This window comes from Streptopelia decaocto (genome assembly GCF_964273445.1).
Source record: "Streptopelia decaocto genome assembly, chromosome: 4".
Taxonomy (NCBI): Eukaryota; Metazoa; Chordata; class Aves; order Columbiformes; family Columbidae; genus Streptopelia; species Streptopelia decaocto.
The window spans coordinates 26904393-26926861 of NC_138658.1; the positions used below are offsets into that span (position 1 = coordinate 26904393).

The window sequence follows — 22469 nt, forward strand, 5'->3', positions numbered from 1 at the left end:
CTATGACTTAGAGTAACTGAATGTAAAACCTTTCAACCATAACAAGATACATGATTCTTGCTTTTAAATTTTGAACCCTGTGACTCTGAATGTTTCATTCTGGGTGTACTTCTATGGGTCTGGAGAAGATTCCAGTTAGGACACAAAGAGGTTCAAGGCCAAGAAACTGCCCTTATGAAATGCCTTATTATGCAAGTGCTTTAACCATACATGGTTTATGCAAGGGCTCTCATTAAAGTGTAGAAAATTTGGGAGTTTTGTGTTCATGGACCGAAACTAAGCATATACTAGAAAATCATAGTGCTTTAGTGGCATAGAACTGAAAAATTTCTCTCTTAGGAGCTTTGTCCAATGAAGGGCATGATTTAGACTGTCGGCTTTTCAAGAGGCATCTCTGAAGTCAAAAGCTGTTTTATAAACAACTTAAGACATAAGATGTGTCTAAAACCTGATCTGTTGGCAACTCTTTGTAAATGAAGAGATAGTGGATTTGTGGCTGATGTAAAAACAACTTAAAAAAAAAAATTGTAAGAACATGTTGCGAGCCATCTTATTTAGACTGAACAGTTCCTTTGACTGTCCTCTTACTATGTAATTATGATTGTTGAAGTAAAGCATAAAATGATCCTGTAATTGAATCTCAGGGTATTAAAGTCTAGCTAAATATCTTACCACCATTCATACTATCTCATACATACTTTCCAAGAGCTAGAAACAGGAAAAGAAGTATGGAAACTCTGTCCATGTATACTACTTATGGCAACCATTTTGTGTAGGGAGCGCTGCAGCACTTTGCCTTACAATAGTCAGCAGCAGACAAGGACTGATGCAGATGTATAAAGCTTTTATTTATTATTCATTTTTTTTCAAAGTTATAGAATTGAAAAGTTTCTGGAAAAGCGTGTGGCTTGACAAAACACTGGAGATTTAAGAAATACTCATTCAATACGAAAGGGAAAAAGGTAATGGGTAGAAGTTATACAGAAGTATTTTTCTTCATATTTTTTCCCACTGGCAACCTATATTGGAGAAAAAAAAAGGATTATTTTGTAAAATGGTAGCATACTAGCAGCACTTCAATTTTTTGTATGCTATATAATGGCAGATGGTAAACCACCCATTAGAAAAAGCAAATATCTGGTGCTTAAAGGGAAGCTGGATGCTTTTTTTCAGTTGAAGGAGTTAAATGAGTGGAACTGTGGGCAGAGAGGGGTAGACAGACGGCCTGATAAATATGCATTATTGCTGTTACCTACCATGTGTTAAGCACCGATTCCTAATGTGGCTCTACTCTGGACTATTAGGTTTGCACCCTAGAAAAAGGAATACAAACAGTTGTGAGAGACAAACCAACGGAGCAGAGTATGTAGTGCTTGAGCAGGAACTTTTATAAACTTAAACTTGTGTCTGTGTCATGGTTTGAAGGATAATACTAATGGCACTTTCTAACCTTAGAATCTGTGCACTCTTGTATATTGGGTATTTTTCAGTCTTGCAAAAGTAGAAAATCAACTTTTGGAGTGAATTACAGACAAAATAATTCCTACCTAAGTCTTCCTAACATATTTACCTAGGCAATATTTTGATTATAAATAAAAAATAATTCAATCAATAAGCAGTTTAAGCTGTCAGTAATACAGTTCTGTGTTTCAAATAATAAATAGGTTGATGTTCAAAACTGTCATTTACACTTCCAGCAAAGGCTTTGCTCTTGTTCAGCAATATGGCCACAGAAAAACTTCTATCTTGGTTACTTCAGAGATGAGTGAATGTGGCATGAATTAATTTATTTGTAGTTGATGAGTTTTGGGGAAAAAAAATGGAATAACTGTTCATAGGACATAAACAGCTGGACTCCTGCTGCCAATATATCTCTATTTGCTAGGCATCTTTGATAATTGATCCAGACGCACTTTTTACAGGTAATCCTTCAGAGTTCTATAAGAATATGTAGCAAAAAAGGAAGTTTACATATGCTAGAAAGAGAGTTTAAATTCTACACAAAAATATTTTTCAGCTATGGCTTGTAAATATTCAACTTTTCTAGACAAGGCCCTGAACCTTCTCTAATCTAGAATTTAGCCCTGCTTTGAGCAGAGGATTGGACTACATTATCTCCAACAACTTCTTATCTCCATGTGAAATTGTACAGTGACTACAATCTGTGACAATAGTCTGCACAGTTAAGAAGTATGTTATGCTCTGCAAGTAAATTTACTGTAAAAGTGCGTGGACAAGTAACCATAAGAGTTTGCAGAACCACTTTCATAGTGTGTGGTTTCCTAGTGAGCTTCCAGTTTCCTGTATACTTTTTATTTAAAAGGAGATAGGAAATACCTCTTCCCCAAAGCATGTCTCAATATCTGATTGTTTGCAGCACTTGTCTACCATGGCAGTGAAACCAGCAGCAATTGTCTTTATTTGTTCCTCTGTCATCAGGGGTTTGCGTTTAATGAGGTTGACAAGCAATCTGAAAACAAAGCCACAATACATAGTTAATGATACCTGTTGTAGTTTGATTTACCAATTTAAAATACACCACTCTATGCAGCTCAATTATGAGGCTTTTTTGTAAACTCACAGTCTACCACAATTATTTGTTAGCTTTTTGTTATCACGGTTACAGGTGGGAAACAACTTATTGAAATTATCTGTAGGTTGTCTTAATTAAGTAAATCCAAAGACTTGCACTGGCAGGGGACCTACATGAAACTGGTTAACTAAAACATAGATTTCATTTGATAAAAATACCCTATTTTGCCTCTTCTGAAATAAATGATGTTATGCACTGACAAGCTCAGTACAAACACATAGTTCCATCTGGTTTTCTCTCCGTTGCTACTGAAGTCCCAGTCAGATGACAAAACAGGGGTGTTGTAGCTTCCTTGTCTCCCACCTAAAGTGTAACAGCTCAGAAGTTACTCTACAAGGTATTTATTTTAGCTTACTTCATCTGCCCTAATTCCTGTTCAGCAGGAGGAGCACTGCACAATTTTTCATCAAAGTTGAACATGTCAGGGTTAAATGGTGGAGGCACATATTTGGTATCTACTCCCATAGCAGTGAAACATGGTCTCCTGTAAGCATAGGAGTCGCTGCAGCAGTGTGAAACATTATCATTTATAGGTGTGGTCTCCTGTCTTCTGCACATGTCCTGAATCACAATGCTCAGCTGAGAAGGAAAGAGGAAGGACAAACATGAGTTACACCTTCTACAGTAACAGAAGAAGTATATGATGTTCGTGTCACGCTAGCACAGCTGGAAGTGGAACCTCTTGGATCTAAACACCTGTTTGGAAATGGCACGGTCTTAAAATTTTAAATAAATATGTGTTCCTTGAGTTGGGCATTTTTTAATCTGCAAATTGCCTGTCTATTGGGCTACAAACAAACTTCAGCTTTTCCAAATGCAAGCTACCACAGACCAAATTGACTTACTTTTGCTTTCTGAGGGAGAGCCAAGTTTAGCTAAAATTTTCACAAGCTGCCATCAGAGAGAACTACTTAAGTTCTCATACCCATTAAAAATTAACAGACTTCAAATTCTGTTAGGTAGATGCTTAGCTTGGGGTTTATGAAAAATGATTGTGCTTATGGTCTCACCAGAATTTGACATTTTTGAGAACAGAAGAAATCTCCAAGAGGAGTAGAGAGAATAAACAAATGTACTCACATATCCCTCAGAACAAGGTAGGCGTTTGTCTTCAGGAAGCTGGCAGCACTTAGTACCAACAGCTGTCATTTTCTTTCCAATTTCAAGCAAGGTATCAGTTGATACCTGAGGCATTTTCTTAGTGTAGCGGATCAGAATTCTGAAAAAATCATATGAAAATGATTGTTTGCTCACATTTGAAGAATGCTCTACTGAGCTAGACCAGGGAAGTGAAAACAGAAGTGAAGACCAAATAAATTTGCCCGAAGCGGCCAGAATCATTGTCTACACTCAAGAATACTTATCAGAAAGTACTTACGCCTTAAGGAAGTCTGGCTCGCCATGGGTAGTGAGAAGGTCACAGTTTGTCTTTACAACATCCTGAGTTTCTTTGATATGTTTGTTCAATTCCTCTTGCTGCAAGAACATATAAATTTATTAGGAAAGCTGAAGTAGGACATCCTGGTAACAGTCATATAAATACACCTTTTGATCTCTTCTAAACCTTATTAGCTAGAAGACACCCACTTTTCAAGGCCGATCACTTCAGTATTGCCTGGCTGGCATAGGGAGGACTTGTTTATTATGTGAGTCTTCAGTTCTAACACATATTCAGTTAAAAAAGCAGCAAGATTTTTGACGTTTAATTTAAATTAATTACCCATTGGAGTCTACTTTTTAGACTATGGGTTTTGTTTGTTTGTTTAAATTGGGTGAATATTTTTACAGTATAGGATTGTCAACTGGGAGAGCAACATCCTCTATCTCTTAGCCAAAGCTGTCCGTGACTCAAATTGTGACGTGGCTTGAGTGCAATTCAGTTAAAGATTAGGAGGCCTAAGTTTAGGAGTTTTAATGTGAGCTGACCATGCAGGTTCCCATCATAATCCATGAAGAGCCATACTCGGTACAGGCAGTGGAGTCCATAGAATCATTCAACTAACTGGCTATTCATCATCAGTACCAACTAAGCATTCTAGTCATGTGTAAACAAAGCTTTGCACCTACAGCATTTCCATAGCACTCAGCAGGGTTGTCTGTTTTGCAGCACTTTTCCAGGAGTGTTTCATATCCCTTAGCAACTCTCAGAATCAGCTGCGTGGAGAACTCAGGGTGTCTTCGTGCATATTCATAAACAAACCTGAAAGACACACAGGCTGTGAGTATCAGAGCTTCCAAATAACATGCTGCTTTCTTCACGCACAACACAGTAATTGACAATGGCAGTTTCTCAGATGAGATCAAGTAAGGTGGCCAATGAGATTGGAATGCTGTTTGCTTGTTTTAGAAAAAAAAAAATGGTCATTCTGTTGTCTGCCAACAGGGTAAATGTGAGAGGAACAAAACAGTTCCCCAGGACATAATGCTTCTTAAGCAGATAATGTATGGCAGTATGCACAAAGCCCCTGTGTAAAATAAAGGCACTGATAAACTCAGCTTTGATAAGTACAACAATACCGAACAGAAACAGTCTCAAAGCATTAATGTGAAGCTAAGGGTTCAACTAGGGTAGAAACTACGTTAGTTACATCAGACTTTCATGCGGTCATCTCTTTTCTGCATATGCACTTGAAACATCCAAGAGGAAAGTTGAGTCCTGCAAAAGGCCATAGTCCCAAAAAGACTGCAGATCACATGTAGGAGTGTTCAAATACAAGCATGTGTACTGTTGGCACTACTTACTCTGACAAGAATTCATCGTGGCCTGCCTCAAAGCTTTTACATATTTCCTTATCTTGTATGTATTTTTCAACTAGTGAAGGAAGACCTTCAGGTTTGTCATCAAATTCTGCTTCTATAATGCACTGGCTTCGTTCCACAATTGGCTTCTCACAGCAGCCTTTGATTTTACTTGAGAAAACATCTTGTTTAGAGCACATATAAGCCACAATCTCTGCCTGCAAAATTAAAGCATATTACCAGACAAGCCATGAGATAATAATTTAAAGGCAGATTAATTCACCTCCTCTCTCTTTATCAGGCTGTTCCCTTTTCCTTCAGGTCACCCATTAACTTAGCACTTGCCTAAAGAAAAGCTGTCTCCAAACAAAAAGGAATTATCAGAGGGACACGATGTTCACAGCCACAGAAGAGAATGACGTTTCCTCCCTGATCTTAGAAACTTTGAGAAGACAAACTCCGGAAAGCCAAGGAAAGTCATTGAGCAGTCTGTCACCAGGATGCCTGATTAATCTTTTCAATCCTGTCATGTGCTCAGTTCTGATAGAGGACAAAAGACGAAAAACGTTGGAGCTTCAAAAAAACAGCACTGGACACTAGCTGCTGTAATAAGTGTGTGTAAGTTGCAGCTGGACAGGCAATACTTAAATCATTTCGCTCTTGCACAGTTTTGCTAATTCTCCCAAGCACACTGTCCTGCAGAGATCATTTGCACTACAGGAAAGCTGGATTAATGGCAGCACACACAACTGGATGGCAAAAAAAACCCAACTGTGGCCTTTTTACCTCTGCTCTCTGCGCTAGATCTGGAACTGGTCCGAAACCTAGTTCCAATAACACTCAGCTGAGATGCCCCTGAGTTTTTCAGTGGCTGAGGAACCTTCTGGCAATGCTGAGTACTAGTTCCTTGGGCTGTGAATTAACAGCTGTACAAATTGTCTTCCCAAACATTTTTCAAGTATGTAAACATTTCTGAAAAATATTTAGCTTACCCTGTCATCCATGCACTCTACCATGTCCCCTTCACAGCACTTTTTGTAGGTACCCTTAATATCACGGAGAATTTTAACAATTTCTGAGAATGGAGCCTTGGGATATTTCTGGCTCAGGAGAGCAAGTTTACTAGATGGAAAAAGAAGAAAAATACACTTGCTTTAAAGCTCCATTTCAAACAGAAACCTTGCAAGTCACTAATACTTATGGTACTGTAGATCAGCATTGTTTCAAGTAAATATTCATTCTTCTCATCTAATTTCTGGTGGCTAGAAAAAAAAAGGGCATATACACCTGCACCAGTAACCCAGAACTCCTTTAAAATAGAGAGTAATATGATTATGACTCCTCTGTTCTATGTAAGAAGAGTTATCTATGTAAGAATCACACTCTACAATTCCCCATCACTCTTGCGTCAAGCATGTCTAGATTACTTACCACAGACATATATAGTTCTAACTAAACCTTTAAATCAAAGCTGACTATATCTAATAAGGTAATCCTAGTCAATATTAGTGTATTAGACTAGCCACAGGATGAAAGCAGTTCTCTGAGCTTAGGCAAGTGACCCACTTATTAATTGCAAAAGTCTTTCTTAATCTTAAAAATGCACCTTTGACAAAAACTGTGATTCTGCCAAATCTGATTCTTTGCTTACTTTCAGGTTCAAACTGGCAACTTAATTGCTGATTACCAACATGCCTACAACTAAAAGCTGTAGGTATCACAACAGCTTTGGCAAAAATGTAGATTAAATACATTGGAATCTCTAGTGATACTCTGTCAAATTACTCTGCATCTCCTGGATTGGTTCTAGAGCTGGTTTCACTTCTTTTGAACTCCCATGAGTGATCTTTTACTCACTATCAGCCTGAAAAACACAGGTTCCCCTTTGCATCCTGTCTTTACAGTGAAACCTGATTGGAATCAAATTATACATTAAAATAAATAGGCTAAGAAATCACTGTTGGCCTAGTGTTGAAAGACTGTTCCGCTGATCTCTATTCTGTTGGACAATGGTCCTTAGCCAAAAGTATGCTACGAAGTACCATGAATGCAGTTTTCAAACTCAGCATATAGAAGTGAATTATATACACTGATATTTTCTTCTTGAGTAGTTTTAGGTTAAGGTTAACTAGCCTACTTTTTATAAAAAATTGATTGGAACTTACTTTGCTTGGAAAGTTCTCTCTCCAAACTTGTTGAGGACTCCACAAGCATACTGCTGCTTCACACTTACTTTCTTGGCTTTTTCTTTAATGGCAGTTGCCTACAGTAACAGGATGCAGATTGTCACATTAAACTGATTACATCAAGTTGACTGAGAAAAAAAGGAAATCTGAAAATCCCACTTCAGAAACACAGCAGGTTCTGGTCCAGTTAGCTCTGATGAAAAGTCAAGCAAACTGAGAATTCCTTTGGTAGCCCTAACCAGTTCACAAGCCAGCACCTAACTTCTAGTCTGTACCCTAGACCTTATGGCATGGTGAAATTTTTCTACAGACATTGACCAAATACCTCAATTGCATTGAAACCCAGTGGCTTCAAAGGACCATAAGTTGTCATTCAAAGCACTGCGAGATTACATGGAAGTCACTGGGGCTGAGTTTGAAGCCAAGGGAAAGTTTGGCTCATGCCAGGCTCAAGGTTAACATGAAATCTTGCCTACAGTTATTTAAAAAGCAAAGCTAGGTTGAAATCATCTGTTATTGATTCATATCAGATCAATCCTGACACTTCTCTACAAGTTCTTCATACAAAGACTTGCAGGAACAGGAAGATTCTACCCATTTCTCACTCTTTCTTCTCCATTTGCTTGGGCAACAAATAGGGAAAGAATAGGAGAGACCTCTTATACGCCTACATGTTGGATGTGGCAAGGGCATGTTAGGCTGTCGAGTGAGATTGGTCTTTCCCCTAGTGCTTCTTTGGTAACATGCCTTCTTGCTGCATTTCACCACAGATGAAAAATCCCAAGTGATACACATTATTTGGATTCAGCGCATCTGCATGATACTCTTGGCTGCCTAATAATGTGTTAGCAAAAGGACAAAAAGACAAGCTTAATTATCTACGGTTTAATTCTTTTGTTTTTTCACTTAAAGCAAATAAAAATATTATTTTTTTTAATCATCTTAGTTTCTATGAAGCCATACACAAAGTTTACTGAAAACTGCCATGGGAAAGCAAAATTTCAGATTATAAACTGATATTTAACATTTGCCTTATAAAATCACTTCTTGCTTTGAAGAGAATTGCTGCTAAGATCAGAAAAAAACCTTTATGTTGCAGACAAGTTGTTTAGTTTTCATCCACAGTGAAAGATTTGGTTTACCTTTTCATCTAAGCAAGCATTGATATCACTCTCTTTGCAACAGGTCTGAAGTGCGTGCTCATAATCAGCAGCCAGGGCGAGGATTGTTGGGGCATACAAGAAGGGGTTTCTTCTTGCTACTGTGTAGATGAAACTAAAAGGAAAAGGAAAACATAAGTTAGATATTCGAACAGCAACAGCAAATGGCCTGAAGTGTCTTACAGCTTCTATGACTTTTATTTCTAGTTTAGAAATGCAATCTACTTTGCTGAAATAATGCCTCCTGATGGTAAATGCTCTCCTAAATATCACTGTTTCCAAAGGAGGGCTCAATAATAGTGATGGAAGAATGAACTACTTATATCGTCGGCCACTTAGTTTAACGTACATATGCTTTTTAAAAATGCACTACCGAATACTTAAAAATTCCAATTTTGAGTGTTAAAAATTAATCTGTGGCCATTTCACTGAGATTTTATTGCCAATTTTTATTCTTTTTTACTGTTATCTTCATATCTTTTCCAGATCCAATGTGGGTAGTAGAAAGCTGGAGCATGTAAATCATTAAATCAATATTGGAAACACCATGTTTTTTTAGGCAAAAAAAATCCCCCAAGATTTATAAAATGTGATCCCTTAAAGCCCATTTTTGAATGGGAAAACCTGTTCTAGAAGGTTGCATTCTATACTAACATGGAATGACACACATGATCAGAGCTTTGGATATGTAAGGATTGAGCAGCTTTTTTATACATGCAGATATGAGGTTGATATAAGGATACACAACTTTTTCAAATGTCCTGCATATCCACACACTCTGTATAGCCTTGAGTCCCCCTTCTACATGACCAAATATTTAAATAGTACAAAATAGCTATTTTTCTTACTGTCCCAGGAGTGACACCCTGTTGTCCTGGTACTCCTTGCATATCACATCAGCACCTGGTCTTTGGTATGGCTGAACAAAGTCTGGTTGGGGAACTTTAAATGTCAGGAAACACTCATTTCTTTCAGGATCAGCTTTGGCACAGCAGTCAGCCATTGCACCATATGAGTCACGAAGTTCTTTTACTTGGCAGATTTCATCCAGGAAAATGGAGGGCTATAAGGATGATACTGGGGGTCAGAATTATAGTTTATAGAAAGGGTAATGTACATTCTATTTATCTTTAAAAGAAAACCCAGACTGAAAAGTAAATAATTTTTTACTCAGTAAGATTTAGACCATACATCAGAATAATCCAGTTTTCAACACAATTTCTTAAAGTTTTATTTTATGTGGTCCAGTATCAAAACTGTTGCAATGCTTTATTGAAAAAAACAATTTAAATTATTATTTAAAATACTCCACGCATGACAGTGATCTCCTTTTACTTATAATCTGACCAAAGTGAATTTTCTGATGAATTGAAGAATTCGATATTCTACTTGATGATCAGCTTGGGAAACCTTTAGGGAGAACTGATGTAGTCACGTAATTTGGTCTGAATGTTAGAGCTCGCAAGAACACAAGCAAGCAACTTGCTTAAGGGCCTGACTGAACCTGCTAGACATTCAAGGATCTTTCATACCTGCAAACTTCTTTGATACCTGATTTTGGAGGAGTTTTTTTTAAAAAAAGTCTTACCTAAGTACCTTAAATGAGCACAGATACCTTTTCAAGTCACCCCACTGCAAAAACCCACGTGCTTGGGTCACTTGAATACCTAGAATTAGACTTGTATTTTGCAGCTGGTGTATTTGTACTAAATTATAACATTTATTTCCAGGCAATGCTAAACTTAATGTGCCAAAATCTGGTTTTAGGGCTCCAACACATGGCTCCACAGATCATTTAGGCACTTTTGAAAGGCAGAGTTTCAGAACCTGACAAAAAAAAATTCCTTTGTTTCAGCACTAAAATCTGAGCATTGGCTGGTGACAACAGCAACACTTGAAAGGCTCAGGCATAAAGCTTTAATGAGGATGATAGCTGCATAGTATGAGGAGAAACACAGTACCAAAGGGTTAGCTGCCTACCAGTGAATTTGTGCACTTAGGACCATCCTCATTGGCTGAACACGCCTGTGCCAGATCAAGAACATTCTTCACCAGTTTAGACAGTCCTTCATAAGAACATCTCTGGAGATACTGGGCAAATGTGATCATGGCACTGAAACACAAAGAATGTTTTGGAACAGGGAGATAAGAAACATAACAGTCATTCTTTTCAAAGGTGCTTCTGGAATCAAAATTGTTTGTTCAAATGATACGCACAAATGCTTAAACAAAGTAACATGAAGAGTATAGTACCAGATCCCATATCCTTCACACCTCCTTTCTGAAAAATATTTTTTACTTTGCTTACCAAGAACAAAAGACTTGAATAATGGATTAGAAGCAAAAGAGAAGTGACTGTGATTTGAGTTTTATATTCCTTTTAGCAGCATATCTATAAGTGCCACAAACTAAGCAGGTTTTTGCCATTGTTACAAATTACTACCTTCAGGCTGCCTTCTTTCACAACAGTTTATGTTCCTGTCAGGGCCCTCTGCCATTCCCAAAACCAGTGTCAAAAGAAAAACAAAGACTTTTCCCAGAAAACCTGTCACACATTTATTTTTTTAGGTTGATTTGGGGTCTTTTTGTTAATGTCTCAATCCAGCCTAACTCCTTTCCATCCTAGGTTATTGAAACTGTATTATTCACACCTATTTTCTTTTCACACAAGAAACACAAGTCTTATAAGGTTTGCAGTGAGTTCTTTTCTCTCAGAGAGTAAGAAAGTAATTTTGAGTTCTGCAGGCCTTAAAATATTTATAGGTTTTCTATACTAACAGTAGGAATGCTAACTCAATGCCCTGTTTTGGTGAGACATACACTCTTCACTAGCTCATACAACGCGTTTTAGTTTCTCTTTTTTGTCTGTTATCAAGAGAGATGGAAAACAATTAGAAAATGTAAGCAGAACATTCACTTACACTGCCTTAAATGTCTCTTCCTTCAAATCATTGTAGCGATGGGCAATCTCACTCTTGTGCTCTAGGAAAAAAAAAAACAAACGAAAAATAAAACCCCAAAAATTTATGGTTGCTGTGCTAGACCCCTTAAAGAATATGTTCAGAGCACCTTGGGCCAGGTTTTCAGACGTATTCAGCATTAACCCATCTCTTATACTTAAGGGACTAACATCATTTGGGAAGAAATAAAGCTAATGCTGAGCACTTGTAAAATCCCACATTTGGGTACACCACCCTAGGTAATCAGTACGGCTTTTCTGAGAACTTGAATCTAGAGCTTTCTTCAGGTCACTTTGAAGTCTTTGTTGCCCCAGATGAACATTCTTGTCTGTTTGTCCACAGATACCTAACTCTTACGCATGCTCATCTCTCTGAAGGAATCCAAGCATGTAATTTTGGGGATTCTAATACACTAGCTACCTCTGTAAGCACATACTTAATTCAGACATTCAAAATGACTGCTGCAGCTTACTGTCAAGGGGTAGCAAACAGGTACATACCCATACGTAACCATTACATAACCAACAACATGATCATGTCTGCACTACAAATAAAAGAACACAGCTACAGTCTGATTAGAGTAAGCATTAGTATAATTTTCTTTCTTTGAATACAAAATTATTAATTTGGCAGATTCATATTCTTGCTCCACCCAGTGCATATCATCTCACCCAATTAAGTAACTGCCTGGAGAATTTTACCCATCTCTTCAAGACTTCTTAGTTCAGTTTTTTAAGTCAATCAAATTTTCTGTTCTCTTTGGATCAAACTTGCAAGAATTGTTTGTGAAATTGCATTAAAGTCATCAAATGGATATGACAAAGACTGCAAAGACAACTAATTAGTCCTTTCTTACCTGCCCCTCGAGCAAATCTTTGCAGATTCCTGGATGCAGCAAAACTAAAGAGGAAAATAAATGAAATTAATGTTACCCACTTCATGGCTGCAGATTATGACGTGAGCTAAATTATTCAGAAATGCTAGGGAGACTGAAGGGAAAGCATTTGCTTATATACTCTTTACTACCTGTGTCTGTAAAACATTAACTATAGAGCTGGCATTTGTAGATTTCCATTTTGTCTGAGGAAGATTACAAAACTTGGATTGTCCTTGCCAAAAATGAATTTTATATTATTTGTTTATTATGGGTTACTCTGGGTCTTTTTGTCCTGAAAAGATTGAACCTTCCAGCACCCAAGTAGATAAAGTTTTGCGCAAATTTCCTTATCAAAGGACAAACAAGGAGTTCAAGGCATCAGACAAAAAAGTCATCAAGTCTAATCCTACAGCCATGCCTTTTTTTTTTTTTTTTTTTTGCTAGTATTGTTCAAAGCTGAGCCGGTTGGTATTGTACAGTAACACAATTCGTCCAGATAGGACTCTGTTCACATACTTGCTCATAATTAGACAATTTAAATTTTAGATCAATTTACAAAGATGAGGTGGCTCATTTAGACTTCAGTATTAAAAATACAGATTGGTAAAATACAGCAATGATCACAAACATACAGCTAAACAGCACCTCCAATTTCAATTGGCTTCCAAATTCTCAAGAAACAGAAGGTAAAGCGTGGAATGGGTACCGAGGAATCCGAGTCTCACAATAAATGTAGCTCCAGAGTGGAACAATTTCACGCAGACAAAGGATCTGAGTCAGTGAGTGGGAACTGACACTTCCACGCTATTCAGGACTGCATCTCACTCCAAATTTTGGGACATACACTTAGGCTAACATCCAAGAGGAAGGCTGCTCAAACAGCCAAGGGCCTTATTCGAACACCTGATTTGTGAGGTCCTGTTCTGGTTTTCTGTAGGTACTGCTACTCACCAGGATCCACAAAACTGACCAAGACTTGCTCATTTGCAAGAGCTGTCATTTCATAATTTTCGCAGTTCCTCATTTGAGCTGACATCCTCCTGAGAGTAATCTCTTAATTAAGCACCACTCTCCTCTTCAAAAGTTTCTGCTGATTAGTTGGTAACATAGGAGATCAGATGCAGGAAGAATTGGGAAGTTTGCACACAGGCCTTCAAAAAAAAAAAAAAGGAAGTATGAGGTTGGATCCTTACTGAATGTGAAGCGATGTAGTTCCACAGCAGGAAACACTATGATTTACTTTTAATTAATTTCTCTCTCTGGTGGTTGGATTACAACCCACCCAACTACTCTCAGTGAGTAGCTGGAGATTGTGCTCTGCCTCGCAACTCATTGCTTCTGGAAGCAAGTATCCACCTGGTATAGCTTGGAGTGAGGTCCTGTAATCCTTCTGTAGTCCATGAACTTTCCTTTTCTGCTCTATTTTTTTTCTCAAGTGAGCAATTTTACCACAACTCTGTATTATTCCTACTGGGAGTAGTATGAATAATTCAATTTTCAGTTTTCTGGATATTTGACAAAATAAAAAATTACTTCACTTTGTTTCCAGACTTGCATTTTTAAACATTTCCTAAATAAATGACATGTCCAAGCATAAAATATGTGCAGGTAATTCTTATTTAGAAGAATGTCAAGGCAACGCATCTTGTCTTTCAAAAAGACCATTTGGTTCTCCATGAATAATCACATGAAACTTAGGTGAGTTTACAGAATAGTTTGATACCTTGAAATTTGTACTAGCTGCTGCTTTTGCAAAAAAGTTTTGCATTTTCCCACGCCTGCTCCTGATATCTGTGTAGGTGAAAAGCAGCATTCTTGTTAGCAATTTAAATGAATTACCATCTATTTTAGGAATTAAAGGTTATCTGGAGAACTCTTACATGAAAGATAGCGGGAGAAAGACAATTTTGCAGAAAAGCCCTCTGGGTTTGTCAGAATATTAGAAATAAGCATTATTTTTAGGTGGTTCTAGCAAAATCACAACTTTCTGGAGAATTATAGGAACAATGATGATGAACAATTATGATAAACAACCTGGCCCTTTCAGACCTGTGCTGTTTTCTCCTAACAAAATCTCTGGTTTAACACTTTATTGTGTAACTTGTTTTACTGACCCTATCCCTCTGTCAAAGAATGAGCCTTCACTAAAGCGTGGATCTTTTTTATTAACCTGTAACCTTCAGAATGGCTGAAGAGTACATAGCATTTTTTTGCACAGTTCCTTAAATCACTGACATTGGGATATATCAGCATTCTAAGTTTGTAAACTTCTGCACACATTTTACATTGATATAAATGGAGACAGGTGGAATGGTGGATCAAGGGGCTTAACAATACTTTTTTCAAGATCTCAAAGAAAATGAATACAAGGAGCCAAGTCAGCAGTCTGACAAGTACCCTCTGATTCAATGAAAGCCGATGTAAAAATGAAACACAACTTTCCTACAAACATAAGCCTGATTTACATGAGTATTGAACCCATGTCTCCTTTCAAATCATAACAGAGCATTCAGTGACATATAAACACATATTTAGGTGTTGTGTTCATAACCATGAAGTAACTGTAAAATGCAACCACCCTGGAACATTGCATTGTCCAAATCAAAGTGGCGAAAAAATGGGTTAGTGGCAAATCATGCTTTAGAACAGCTCTTGAGATGCTCTCAGGCTGTATCGAAGTAGTTTTCAGAAAATGACAGCTAAGGAGTGGAAAGGGGAAGTATTTTCTGTTATGCTGAAATTTAGCACAAGAAAAAGCCTCAATTTGTTATGTTGCATCTTGGAAGCTATCTGGAATTTTCCTCTGCAGCATTGTGCAGTGTTAGCAAGAATACTACTAGTCTGCTAGAGTTAATATGTAAGTTTATAATACAGGGTCCATGTTTATTTCTAGATATCTTCTGTTGTCTGTCCTGTACTTCATGCCAACATTTCATATAACTGCTGAAATAGAGATCTGAACTCCAATCCTGATGTGTGTTTAACAATATTAGCTGTTACACTGAGCTTCCTGTTACTCAGTTCTTCCATACTGTATTGACTACATGTTCAACAAAGTTGTCCTGGTATTACAGAAAGAAACAAATCAATTGCATTTTAAGACATGCACACGTCTTAACATTTTTTCACACACATTTATGTCTAAAGTTACAGATGGTAACTAGTGTTATTTCAGATGTGAGGGACCAAAGGACATTCCAAGTGCAACTGACCTGCAAAAAAAGGACACGGCATTTTAAAATATTCCATCATAACATGCTGTGTTAGGTGAGAGTAGATAGAAAGTGGTAACTTCTTTCTCAGACTCCCACTGGAGAAATACTTTCAGGGATACCTATTTAACCAACTTCTGTTTGCATATGGCCAGGCTTTGTTTTGTGCTGTGTCCCCACTTATCCTGGATACAACATAATCAGTAAGGATGAAGAGATGCCATTGTAGACTCATAGCTCTTATGGAATTTCTGAGCCATGAATTTTACAATAACACCTCCTTTATCAGATAAAACACTCATTGACCTCTGCGTTCAGGTGATTTGCACTTAAAGGAGGTATCAGGAGAGTGGGAAGCATTCAGCATTTGAAGTGAAAGCTACTCATATTTCACTGGGATTAATGTCCCTACTAAAAGTTACGTGTATGTGGACCAAAATGTACTAAAATTACATGAGCCTTTTGAATAACCAATCTCATATATCTTTGTAAGAACAATGGCCAGAGCACTTTTGGAAAGTAAGTCCTATTCAAAGTGATCTCTCAAAAAACAAAGACTATTAGTTAACCCTCTAATGTTGTGGCCCTCCATTTTATCTACTGCTGTTTCTTCTTTGTGAAAGGTTTGTTTGTGTGAAGGAACTGTGGGATGTAACTCCAAACCCTGAGACATTCATGTGGCACAATCACAACTACTGCCAGTAACGGCAATTCTGTTTTGAAGGTAGTTTTTCTTTGTTTTGATTTGCCTTTTATGTATCAAACAATAACAGGAAAGAGGGCAACCAACAGGCAATTGTTTTTTTTTTTTTCCCCTCAAAATGAAGAATAGCCTTCTGCCAAAGTGAACGGAACCAGCAAAAAGAATTTCCATTCTCATTTGTCTGCAGGTGGATGTAAGAAAATGCTGAAAAAGGTGTTGCCATCTCCTATTTCCAGTCCTGTGTCTATAGATATGGGGCTTAGCTGGTTTTTCCAATGCAGAGTAGCTCATTTTCAAAATAACTGTAACTATCAGTGTATTTCTAAATAAGTGTCTGTAGTTCTGGACGTGTGGTCAGCTACCAGACTTTTACTGCTCTGGTGCTTTATGTTTGCTATTCTTATCGCTGATATTTGGCTCACATGCAAACCAAGTCAAACATCTCAAACAAATAGATGCCTTTTATTTGAACAGAGATGGACTCACAGATATAAAATGAGCAAGAAGGCCCATCTGATGAGCAAAGATAAACACGTAAAGAATTTGATTACTGTAGCAGAACAGGCACAGACCTGCTAAGGTGTCTCTAACAGCATCCCATGACAGAGAATATCTTCTGGGGCACATCCTCCGTTCTGACGTTAAGCCATTCATCTTGGCTGATCAGCGACTCCTCTACAGTTTTACAGAGTTTTCTCTCATTAAAATAAGCATTTTAAAAACAACCAGAATGACTATTCATAGTCTCATTGCACTTAAGTATTTCAAACACCTAATTCCAATAAGATAAATCTGTAGTTTACTGTTTTATTCCTGTAGTCTTCTGCTAGAACAGATTCAAGACCACAAATCTGCATTCTCAGCACCTAAATAGTTTTGTGAACCTGAACTGCATGCCCAAATCCAGAACACAGACAAAAGCAGACAGCACATGCAGTATTTGACGCTTACTTCAAAGACCTCAGACTGGATAACAAGCAGAACTCATTGACCCCTCTATGTTCTATCATCAAGTCCATCTGGAAAGTAGACATTTCTTAATTATGCTGAAAATCATACCTAAACAATGGTTTTCATATGTGTATGAAAATGTTTTCTCTAGGTTTTTTTACGTATAGTGGATGTTCCCCACATTGCAAACATAAGCTTGACTTTGATAACCTGATTGCATAATTTAACATTATACCTTCCAAAGTCCACCTCAAGACACACATACACACACACATGAAAGATTCTGCTTTTTAAAGTTATAACTTTTTTTTTTGTTAGGTAGTCCCCTAATTACCTGTTAACAAGGCATTTACAGTGGCAGAAGCTGGAAAAATGTTCTTTCACACTATGCTAGCCCTAAAGGTCCTAGGAAGGTCTTGCAAGCAGATGGAGAAGCCACTGGGCTCTATTGGGAATGCTGCACATTTTCATTTTCTGGCTATGGATTTTCCAATGTATGACAGCTATTTACCAGGTCTTTCATCTCTATTATAGTTGTCTGCATATAAGAAGTCAAAATGGCTCAAATGTATATTTTCAATAATATCTTTCCTTGAGAATATGTGTTTAATAGCATATTGCTTTTTATATTTGATGCCTTGTTTTATATGCGGATCTTCTAAGTATCCTTAGGATGCTAGTAGCAATCATAACCCTCTGATCAGAGCTTATTCTTGTTCTTTCAAGTTTCTGCCTTCAATCTCCTACATAGTTACTTTAAATGATGTTTTCCCCTAGGAACAAAATTGCATTTTTAATACCCTTCTTTTCATGATCTAGGACTGCTGTGTGAGAAATCATCTATATGCATCTCACGGTATCTCAGTTTTAGCTCTGCTATTCCAAGAACGTCATTTGACAGCATTCTAAGGGTGTGTGGGGTACTTTATAAAAATGCCTTATTATCATTTACAGTAGGTTCTGAAGACCCTCCTTACCCAATATGCTGGTGGAGCTTATTACACCTGCAGGTGATTACAAGACACTTGAGTCATGCATACATTTTTCTGTGGTAGTAGTAAGATTAATGTGAAAGCTCCTGGCTAGCATATTTCTAGAAACAATGTCCCAATCCCCATCTCTGAGGCAACGCTTGGCAGTTGTCTACTCATTCACACTGCAGAGTATCACTGAATTGCAGAATGGGCAAGTTAGTCCCTACACTTCATTGTTTAGATGAACTGTGTCTGATTTACATTTCCATCCTCTGCTCATCCTTTGGTTTTATATATACTATGCTGACATGGACAAAAAACATGTTAAATACTTTTTAATGAAGCCTTTGATAAGATGTAAAAATACCTCTTCAATGTGGGATATCTCTTGTGCTGGTTTTACCTGTTGAAGGGAAGTGCAGGCAAATTAGTCAGTATATCATGGTGCAGCAATGAGCCAGAAATCACCTCGCTCTTCCATCTTCCCTACTTACATTGAGAAGAAGAGATTGAGTTCCTACCTTGCTATACTTCTTGTTTATGTTGTCTTTACATCCAAATTATTCTGTTTCAACATTAATCTCTAAAGCGTTTGAGTCCTGCGAGTGAGTCTTGTTGCCTGTCCTCCATTTCGAATGCTGCATATTTGATCTCCAGGGCATCTCACCATCCCTACCAATTTGTCTCACAAAATCCAAAATGTGGTGGTGTAGGTGCTTTCCTTATCAAGTAACAGTTGCCAACTTCATCCTTTCGCAGCAAGTACAATAATAGTTTTGTTATGCCTTGTGAGGTAATACCTTATTGATTGTAGGCATTTCATATCGAGTCCTCTATAATGCATTGAACTGCTTGAATTTATCCAAATATACAGCCTTCAGTGTTTTGTGAGGGCTATCAGCTGGCAAGTTCTATGACTTCTAAGAATTAGTCTCCTTTTCCATATCCCTGTGACTTTTTTTAATGTCAGTACAGGTAGGTAATCTGCAAAGTAGATGAGGTATTTGCTTGATCATTTTATCCATTTCTAGTTATCAGGTTCCTTAAAAAACATCAGCATGATGATATTATACAGTTTAAGTATACATCTAATTACGAAACAGATGTAGGAAGGAATTATCCTAGGTGCAGTATTACTTCATTCATTAAGTCCTTATCTGAAACAACCTTTTGCTCCAGTATTTTGTATAAATTTCTTTAATACGCTATCTGTAATTTAAGTTGTAGTGGTATGATTGATGTTTGTTTCATGATGTAACTGTCGGTGGTGATCTTTTTTTCTTCCTCTTACATAATTCTCCAGAGGCCTTTGGAATCCAGCACGTTCACTTGTGCCCTAGAAACTATTTGGCAGCCAGTTTCCAATTTTCATGCTACTGCCTGAGCTCTGCAGCCTGTGTTGTTCTGAGTTCTATCACCCACGTATTTTTGCTGTTTTATATCCTGCTGATGCCATATCTGCAGAGAACCTCATATTCTCAGAAGCTGCTTGCATTCTTCTTTAAGGTGCCATTTAAAAACAGTTGGCATAGCTGATACATACATTTCATTAGTGTGCGTTCTTAATAGTACATGAAGCACTGGTTTTATTTAAACTATTTTTATTTCTGTGCTTCCATTCCCACTAATTTTGATATATTTTTTACATATTTTCATGTTTGATAAACTGTTGTTGAATCTATTCTACTTACACTTATGTTTAGCTGTGAACTACTTCATATATTTCTAATGATCCTAACAGATATGCTGAAAGTTCTCTCAACATTCTCACTAAGTGTCTCTGAGGTTCATCCTTTTCACCAGTCTGTCTCCATCGTGCTATTATATTTTGTTTCCGATTGCTAATAAATGGCATTCATCCTCACAGAAATTGTTGGTGGCACTGTGCCTGGAAAACTGCAATTGTAGTTAACTGTAGCTTGGTGGTCTTCAGCAGTATAGAAGCATTCAGTGAACACAGTTCAGTCAAGAGCCAAAGCTGAAAACTTTTGTTTGGCAAGAGATTTTTAATATTTCTTTTCTAGATTTAATGTACTTCAGGCTTAGCAGTGAAAGAGATACTGAAAACTTCTGAGCAATGTCAGGAAACGTTTGGAGTTTTTTTAATTTTGAATTCCTTTAAGGCATTTATCTGCTACCTCAATTTACAAACAAATTAGCTACAAAAATAGCTTTCTTCTAAGTGTAAGCATGTGTATTTGCTAAAATCAGAAGAAAAGCATGTTGAGAATGAACTAATGATTCTGTGAGCCATTGGTTTTGCTCCCAACTTGAAACACTTTAAGTATTGAAAAAATTGCTTTGTCCAGTGGGGCTGTAGGACTTACGAAAAATTTCTGAGATTTTACATGGACTCCCCCATTTTGCAGTTGACACACTCAAGTGTTACTGTGCCACTGAAAGCCTTTGCCCCTTAGCCTTAGCAGTGCTGACACTCTTACTTTGCCCTATTTTCCATTAGTTCCATCGTAAACTTACAGTTTTCCCATTCTGGCCTAAAAACTGTAGAGCTGATAAATATTTTTTCCTTTCATGTCCATCTCTATAGAAACAGATTCTGTGTTACTGTTATAATTGTTCTGTCATTTTGTGCTGGTTTTTCTGTTAGGGCCTCTGGATTTTTTTAAGTTGGTTTGTTTCTTGGGAAGATACTAGTTTATCTATTTGAGACAATTTGCAAATCTTCAAGCATTAAGGAAAAAAATAGAGTGATCCTGTTCTCATTCTTTCTTCCATTTCTTAGTAAGCAATTACTTTGAAAAATGGAAATATGTTTATTCTAAATGATGCTCAGGAGTGGCATTTTCCATCTCAAATATCCCATACTGCCTTGGAAATTTCTTTAACTATGACTGGCACCTTAACAAGGGAATAGAAGTTTATAGAGCCATTTGTAGGTCCTTGTTGCTGGAGGAATATTTATAGTGCAAGACAGACAGGTGAATGTGTAGGGAAGAATCTTTTCAGTCTCATGTATACTGAACAAAGTTCTATCACAGTTGTATACAAAAGTATTGCTCCTTTCAGCACTTCTATCAGAACTCAGGTTTTCAATTTCTCTCAAAGCCAGTATCTGGATAGAGGTAGGAGTCACCTCCTGACATCACGGCACAGAACGCTGAAACTCTAAGAGCAGAGGAGTAAGGATGGACTGGAAGAAATGGCGTCCAGAGATCTGCAGGCCGCCAAGCAGGCCTGCCACAGCTAGGACTGAGCCTGTTGCATTCTTTGGAAGCAGGCAGGTTAAGAAATTTTGGAAGTTGCCACCATAATTTACTCACTGACATAAAAAAGATAATCCCCTTCTGCATATTATTCTGAGGCTCCATGAATTAAATGTGAGGCTTTTTGTCCCTGAAGGTGAAATCCAAAAACACAGTGAAATATTTCAACACTTTTGTCTTAGCCTCAGAATCAAAGTTCAATTAGTCAAACCTAAGCACGTGTACTTTTCTGTCCAAAAAATCAATTGTTTTTAACAGCTAAAAGCTTTTGAAGCAGCATTCAAACAGACCATGTTTATCGGGTGAACTCTGGCTTATAGTTCCAGGTCTAGTACTACCCTTAAACATGAAAAAAGTCCCAGTGACCTCTTAGAAGAGAATTTGATTCACAGCACCAGCAACAAAAATTGTCGTGCTTCTGGTTGCAATTGTCCTTCATATGTTCTCCTTTCCCTGTATTTGTTACAATATAGCATGTAATACTGGAAACCTGGAATTCTCAATGTTAAGGAAGTGCCTAAAAATAGCATGAAATGGAGGACATGTTGCATGTTTTGTTTATTTTTCTTTAGAATAGTGCTTGCAAACTCTGATTTTCCAAAGAGACAAGTGATCTGGGATACCTAAATTGAGAGACTTCAGTAAGACCTGATTTTAAAAAAGAGATTTCTCAGTAAGCTCTAAGAATCAGAAAAATTTCATCTGATTAAGCTTAACAAATATTCATATGATTAATGTGGTTCTCTCCAGTAATAAAAGAATTTATCCAGATAGCTACATCAAAGGAATCAAAAAGAGGCACTGGATAGATCTGTGGTTTTTCAAAGGCTGAATAGCATTTTATTTTTTTTTTAATTTGAATGCTAACCCAAGAATCCTTCTCAAGTCAT

The 22469-nt window shown here is 37.4% G+C and overlaps 1 protein-coding gene across 3 annotated transcripts in view; it reads right to left on the reverse strand.

Moving 5' to 3' along the window:
• Positions 1-827: 827 nt before the first annotated feature.
• ALB (albumin) overlaps positions 828-22469 on the reverse strand; it is a gene marked incomplete at its 5' end in the record, with an annotated part of 37625 nt that continues 15983 nt past the window's right edge. For 2 of the 3 annotated variants that reach the window (XM_082052125.1, XM_082052126.1), the window contains 16 exons: positions 828-1019; positions 1257-1313; positions 2338-2470; positions 2949-3172; positions 3674-3812; positions 3972-4069; positions 4661-4793; positions 5336-5550; positions 6325-6454; positions 7498-7595; positions 8661-8793; positions 9527-9741; positions 10659-10791; positions 11600-11660; positions 12495-12538; positions 13467-13666. In XM_082052125.1, coding sequence (XP_081908251.1) covers positions 1263-1313; positions 2338-2470; positions 2949-3172; positions 3674-3812; positions 3972-4069; positions 4661-4793; positions 5336-5550; positions 6325-6454; positions 7498-7595; positions 8661-8793; positions 9527-9741; positions 10659-10787 — 1698 coding nt within the window. In that variant the 3' untranslated portion in view covers positions 828-1019; positions 1257-1262. Of the gene's footprint in view, positions 1020-1256; positions 1314-2337; positions 2471-2948; positions 3173-3673; positions 3813-3971; positions 4070-4660; positions 4794-5335; positions 5551-6324; positions 6455-7497; positions 7596-8660; positions 8794-9526; positions 9742-10658; positions 10792-11599; positions 11661-12494; positions 12580-13466; positions 13667-22469 lie in introns of those variants that run through there. The other variant, XM_082052124.1, reaches the window with a different exon arrangement.